The sequence below is a fragment of the Vespa crabro genome, chromosome 4 (assembly GCF_910589235.1).
Source record: "Vespa crabro chromosome 4, iyVesCrab1.2, whole genome shotgun sequence".
NCBI classification, from domain to species: Eukaryota; Metazoa; Arthropoda; class Insecta; order Hymenoptera; family Vespidae; genus Vespa; species Vespa crabro.
The window spans coordinates 11,151,512-11,158,486 of record NC_060958.1 but is presented as its reverse complement, the minus strand read 5'-3'; the positions used below and the strand labels follow the sequence as shown (position 1 = coordinate 11,158,486).

Below are 6,975 nucleotides of genomic sequence, written 5' to 3'. Positions count from 1 at the left end.
TTTATAAAACAAACGTCTTTATTTCTCATGATTCTTTTGCTGAAATGGAAAGTGGCAATTAATTTAATACTCATTTTACAGACTGCAAATACACGATACGTGATTCGATGAGCGTTATTTACAACAGTACAGTACAATTGATATTACATTAGTTTCATATATATATATATATATATATTTTTTTTTTTATATTTATATATTTATATTCGTATTTATAACGCAAATCGATATACAACCTAAAAAGGAGACGTATCGCGATGGCACGGTCAGTCTTGAAATACAAAGTGCTGGCCGCGTCGGTGTGTTATGTATATGCGTGTATGCGCTCGCGCACGTGTGTGTGTCTATGTGTGTGTGCTCGAAAGTGTGCGTCTGAATATTTACAAAATTAGATACATTATTTACAAGAGAATTCGACTTACGTACTAATAAGCGTTATGCGACCGTCGCATCCGTGTCACCGTGAACGGTCGTGAATCTTAGGAACGAGGTTCTCGCCAAGTTTCTGCTGTCTTTTATCCTTTTTCCTAAATTTCGTCATCTTATCTTTCACTTTGACACTATACTAATCTTACGAAATACAATAATCTTGTCTTGTTCGTTTTCTCGCTCGTTTGCAATTATATCACTGATCGACGAACGTAAATGCGATACAAAAAGAAATATTTATCGTTCACGTGTTTGCGTATCTCTCTCTCTCTCTCTCTCTCTCTCTCTCTCTCTCTATTTTTCTTTTTTTCTGTCTTTCTTTTTCCTTTTTTTCTTGTCGAATAACAAAAGAAAAGAAAAGCAACTAAAGTGTAATAAAACAACGGCTGGTTCAAAGAACGAATAAAAGAAAATAGAAATGGGACGATCCTATGTCGAGTTTTTCCATAGAAAACTCGACTATCGTAGCGACGTAGTAATCACATTTCCGTTCGATAACGCACACCGGACGGAAATAATTCCTGGCGAGACTTACGAGAGATCCGAACGAGCATCGAATCGATTTTACGAAAGAGATTTCCCATACGACTTGCGATCGATCTCTCGCGGGGCAGTGACACAAAAAGGCAGCGTCGATTCAAATTCTCGCGTTTCTACCTCGAACTAAATTCCGTCGAGATTCTGCGTGGATCGTCCAACGATTCGATTGGAAAATAAATATATCCTTGCGTTCGCGCACAAAGGGAAGGATTGAGAGAGAGAGAGAGAGAGAAAATGAAAAAAAAATAAATAATTCCGTTCGCCGATCTGCTAAGCGCGCGAAACTCAAAAGAGGAAGGAAGGAAGGAAGAAAGAAAGCGGATGGATCGTGAGTAATTGGGAGAGGAAGCTAAAATATAACACCCTTATAGGGAAAAGGGCACAAGTGGTCGACGAGTTAGGATACGAAGGTAGGAAGATTTGGCGCGGATCCAGCGCGATCCATCCTCCTCGGCGATAGCTCCGTAGATCAGGAATCATCGTAGTGGAAGAGCGAGCGAAAGAAAAGATACCTCTCCTCGTCGTCGTCGTCGTCGTCGTCGTCGTCGTCGTCGTCGCCGTCGTCGTCGCCGCCGCGATAATCGTCGAGCCCTCGTACTAGACGAAGTAAGTACGCGGATTGGTAGAAGTATCACCGGGTGGCGCGGATGGCACCACGACGACCGGGGGTTCCGGTATGGTACTGTAAAGATGGCTGCCTCTCGAGGAGACGCTAGTCGGTCTACCGTTTGGAGGTGCAGTAGAGTGCTGATGTTGATGATGATGATGATGATGGTGATGGTTGTTCTGATGCTCGGCACCGCTGTCCTCGTCCTCGGTCCTGCTCGAGGCCGAACTGACGTAGGTCGATTGCGTGGGAGTAGGCGTGGGTGCGTGTACCGGCGCAAGTAGGACCCCATTAGGTTTGCCATTGGCGTTGCTCCAGACGTCGACGGCCGCGGAGGTCGGTGCCGGTGTGTATCTCGCGGGCACACGATTCTTACGATCGTTCGACCTTTTGCCGGCGTCGCGACGCCTTTTGTCCAAAGAATCTGGCATGGCAAACCTGAGCTTCTCCCAGAACCTCTTCTCGCCCCATACGACGACGGTACAACTGCCAAGGAGTAGCTGAATTTCGGGATCACGAGCCGGCGCCTCGGCGGCTAGCAATACGACCACGCGACTCTTTCGCGAGCTTGGTCTGACATTTTCGAGGGCGGTACGTAGGGCTGTTCGGAATTCGACGCGTTGCCACTCGTTAGCGAGGAATACCGGGGAGAGGACAACGAGGAGACGTCGAGCGGCCGCGGCCGCGGACGGCACCGTTTCCTGCGTCCTCGAGGGTGGTAGGTCGCGCCAATGAAGGCAAAGAGTCAAGCCAGAAGCCTCGAGTTCAGCCGCGAGAAATCGCGATACGAAATCCTCGTCTCGTTCGCTGTAAACGATGTAACCGTCGTAGAGTCGATCCCGCTCGTCGTCAGGTCCGCTCGGCATTTTACCGAGTCTGAGCCCGTAACGAGCGTGTGCCCAGAGCCTTACGTCCTGGCGAAAGGCAAAGGCCAAGGCGACGATAAGGCATACGGCTATAACGGCCACCAGGGCCCCGGCCAATAGAGGCACGAAGTTACCGCCTAACAGAGGAATCTCTTGTATCCCACGGCTGACCGCTTCGGTCGATGGGTCGCCGCATCTCTTCATAGCTTGGGCCAACGTTTCCACGCCGTCTCGGCAATACATCTTCTCGGGATCGCCGCGGTGTTCGGCAAGCCAGCTCCGGAGTCTCGCCGCGTTGGTACACTCGCAGCTCCAGGCGTTGCCCTCGAGGGCCACCTTGGTACCGTCGCCTACGCTAGGCAGGGCTTCCCACGGACGAAAGTCGACGATTCGATTCCCATCCAAACGCAACACCTCGAGATTCTTCATACGTTTGAACGTAGAATTGCCCACGGTGGCGATCGCATTGTGATCGAGATATAGCTCGGACATGCGTTCCAATTGATCGAACTCGAAGCCGCGCAGCTCGCGCAACGAATTGTCCTCGAGATGTAGAACGCGCAGCGCACCGACGCCGTTGAACGTCCGATTGTGAATAGCCGCGATCCCGCTGTTGTTCAAATACAACACCTCCAAACGACGTTTCCCTATGAATACGTGACTACCGAGATCGCCGAGCTCGTTCCCATCGAGATAGATCTCAGTCGCGTCCATAGGGATGCGTTCGGGTACGCGCTTGTAACCGGCGTTCGAACAATCCACCACGTTGCTCGACCAGCTGTGATCGTGATAACAGGAACAGTTGTCCGGGCACGTCATCTCGCAGTCGCACGCGTCGAAGTCGCAGCAATGGCATAGGGCGAAGCAATGGGCCTCGTATCGGCAGAGAAAGTCCTTCGATTTCAACGAGAGGAGGGGTCTGCGAGGTGTCGCGCGCGCGTGCACCATCTCGCAGCTGACGGAATCGAGATCGAGTACCCGAGGATGTTGACGAAGACGGGCGAGCTCGTTTATGCGCGGTAACCATTCCATCGTGCAGTCGCATAGTATAGGATTGTTCCCTATGTAAAAGATCGGCACGTCCCTGTTCTCCGGGACCGGTTGTAGGCTCAACGCGGCCACCTCGACGTTCTTTATCTCGTTCCCGTACAACACGACCTTCTGTAGATTGGTCTTTCGTAGAAACGTCCCTGCCGCGACCGTACGTATACGATTGTTGTTGAGAAAAAGGGTCTCCACGCTGTCGGGAACGTTGGCCTCGGAGATTTCGGTGACGAGGTTGAAACTGGCATCGAGCATCTTTATGTTCAGAGCGTTCCGTACCATGTAGTAATTGCCGAGCTCGCTTATCTGATTGGCGTGTATGTCGAGCCACTCTATGCTCGACGGCAGATAACTGTAGTCGAACCAGAGCAGCTTGTTGTCCGAGACATTGAGCCAGACCAAGGTTGAGAGACTGGTGAAGGCACCGCGTATCTCCGTCAATCGATTGCCGTCCAAACGTATGGCCCGAAGTACCGGATTCTTAGCGAAGGCGCTCTGTTCGACGTGACGAATGTAATTGTTGGCGAGATTAAGCACTTGTAATGCCGGTAACGTCGAGAATGCCTCGCGAGACACGTTCTCCAATTTGTTGTCGACCAGGCGCAAACCATAGAGCTCGTTCAATCCCGCGAAGGATTCGTTGTCGATCCTGGACACGTGATTGTTCCCAAGGTCCAATGTTTTCAAAGAGTGCAAAACGCGAACCGCATAGGGTATCTCCGTTAAGGAATTGCCACTGAGTGACAAGTCCTTTAGCTCGGTCAGATTGGCGAATACGCGACGATGCAAAGCCCGTAATCTGTTGCCATCCAAGAAGAGCTGTTCGAGAGCGATGAGACCGTGCGCGTGGCTTGGCTCGAATCGTCCTATCTTGTTGTGCGAGAGCGTCAACGTGTGAAGATTCGTCAGCGACGCGAAACACCCGTCTACAAGCGTCTCTATCTCGTTGTGCTCGAGTTTCAATATCTGAAGGCTGTAGAGTCCCTCGAAGACGCGCGAGTCGATCTTCGTCAAGCCGTTGTACGATAGATCGAGAACGAGCAATCGACCGAGCCGAGAGAAGGTCTCGCGATTAACCCAACGACTGGTCAATTCGTTTCCGCTCAAATCGAGTACCTGCAATTCCTCGAGGCCGTCCAAAAGACCCGGCGCGAGTACCGCCAACGAATTGTTGCTCAAGACGAGCTCCCGTAATTCCTTCGTTTTCGCGAACAATTCCGGTGGGAGCGCGACGAGCCTGTTGCTCGACACGTTCAACGATCTGAGATTAGCGAGACCGGCCAATGCGTGATCGCCCACGGCGGCTATCGCGTTCTCTTGCAACTTGAGAACGGTCAAGGAGCGCAAACCGGCGAGCGTGCGATCGGGCAACGCGCCTAGATCGTTGCCGCTCAAATCCAAACTCTCGAGATTCGGCGTGCACGACCGTAAACGATCGGAGAAACCGAGAGACGTGGCGTCCTGTAACTTGTTGCGCGTCAGGTTCAATCGCGAGAGACTGACTACGGGACAAAAGAGATCGCTCGGTAGCGTCCATAGATTGTTATCGCCGAGATCGAGCTCCTCGAGATCGGCCAGCCCTAGAAGGGAGTCTCGGTCGAGTTCCAAGGTCATAGCCGACCAATCACCGTTGTGGGTACGCACCGAAAGACCACGAAGATTTTGTGCCGAGGCGAAAGCGCCAGCCGGTAAATAACGTATCTTGCAATAGTCGACGCGGAGCTTCTCCAATCTCGGTAGAGGCGAAAGAAAACCATGGGGACCCTCGAGCTGGCTCTCAAAGAAGAGAACGTCGCTGCATTCCAATCCCAAGGAGGTTATCGAGTCGATTTGAATGCTCGAGAGATTCCCTATGAGGCCGGCCACGTTCGCGATTGTCCTCACTTTGCAAGCCAACGTTCTCTCCTCCTCGTCCGCTTCCTCGTTTTCCTCTCTGCGCCATTCGCATCCGGTCGGCGCCTCCAAACTCGTGATACTCCTACCGTAGACCAAAAAGATCGAACGCTCGTCCTTGGGCAGGAGCCAACACAAAAGGCCCAAGCCGAGCACCGAACGTATCAACGTAGTATCCATCGATGATTTACCGAGCTCTCGGCACCGGATGAGATAATTCCTCCTTTTCTACGTTGGGGGACGCTGCGGCGGCGGCGGCGGCGGCGGCGGTACGTTCGAGAGTGGCACCTTTTCTTCTCGATCTCTATTATCCTGCCGTCACGCGCTCATACTCGTCCCCAAATAAGAATACACTCGAGAGAACGATAATACAATATTAACTACGATCAACGATATAAACCAATTCGATGTCACTGAGAGAGATCGTACCCATTCGTTCGTTCGAAACACTTTACACACTATAAACTTTCCGCGCTCCTTCTTTCTACGAGAGTCTAAACGTATCTTATTACGATCGCGTTCTTCCTCATCGACGACGCGAGCGTTCCTCGACCGACGACATTCCACCGCGGCAGTCGGAGAGCAACTGATCGTCCGAATGGATCCGCGTTCTATCGACGGTAACGCACCCTGCATGACTGCCAACGTGCGCCAATCCCCACCACCAACTTATCCCCACCACAACATCTAGTCAGAGCCTAACCATCGTCACCACCACCACCACCATCGCTTCAAACGGAACGAGATGGGTGGATGGATGGATGGATGGATGGATGGATGGATGGATAGATGGATGGATGGATGGATGGATGGATGGATGGATAGAAAGAGAGAGAAAGAAAGCTGATGTTACACCGACTGGCGAAGATGCAACGAACCAGCTGACTGACAACCCTACTTACTAGGTAAACACCAAACTGGTTCCTAGGAGCGCACAGGCACGCATTTATCAAGCGGCATCCCTCGCACCGCAGGCCTTAACTCTTCTTTCTCATCTTCTTCTTCTTCTTATTCTTCTTAAAATTGTCCTACCTATCGATGAGAAAATCTACTCGATATTTTCTTTCTCCCACTTAAACTCTTTTATTTCTTTTTTCCTTTACCTTTATTCAACATTTTTATTTATCGATTGTACCACGCGAGGAACGAAATATTTTATTAATAAACATTCCTAATGTATGTGTACTCCAATGTTTCGTTGAAATAATTTCGTCATAAAAAGAACGAACAAAAAAGTTATTGCACGTAATAATAGTTATCGACTCTTTTTATACTGAACAAAGAGTCCAACTTTTTTTTTCTTTTTTTTCTTTTTTTTCTTTTTTTTTTTTTTTTTTTTTTTTTTTTTAATAGGAACGCTTTCGCGAACGTAGTAGAAACTAACGAAGGGCCATTTAAATTTATTGCAACCCATAAAGGAAAACGTCTATATATATATACACACCTATATATATATATATATATATATATATATGTATGTATGTATACACACGTCCAATTTAATTTTCAATGCAAAATCTATTCGGTCGCACGAGTTTGCCGATCGCTTGTTCGGTTAACAAGTTCTTGATTAATGGATCGCTTCGCAACGAATCA

General features: G+C 49.5%; 1 protein-coding gene across 1 annotated transcript; it reads right to left on the bottom strand.

The window, feature by feature from the left end:
• LOC124423484 (toll-like receptor Tollo) lies at positions 1-6,055 on the bottom strand. The gene has a single exon (XM_046961238.1). It carries the CDS (start codon positions 5,557-5,559, stop codon positions 1,567-1,569), a length of 3,993 nt encoding a protein of 1,330 aa, XP_046817194.1. The 5' UTR covers positions 5,560-6,055; the 3' UTR covers positions 1-1,566.
• Between the last annotated feature and the right edge of the window lie 920 nt (positions 6,056-6,975).

Bases quoted from the DNA above. Each gene is read 5' to 3' on its own strand.
- LOC124423484 (XM_046961238.1), bottom strand. From the start codon at position 5,559: ATGGATACTACGTTGATACGTTCGGTGCTCGGCTTGGGCCTTTTGTGT.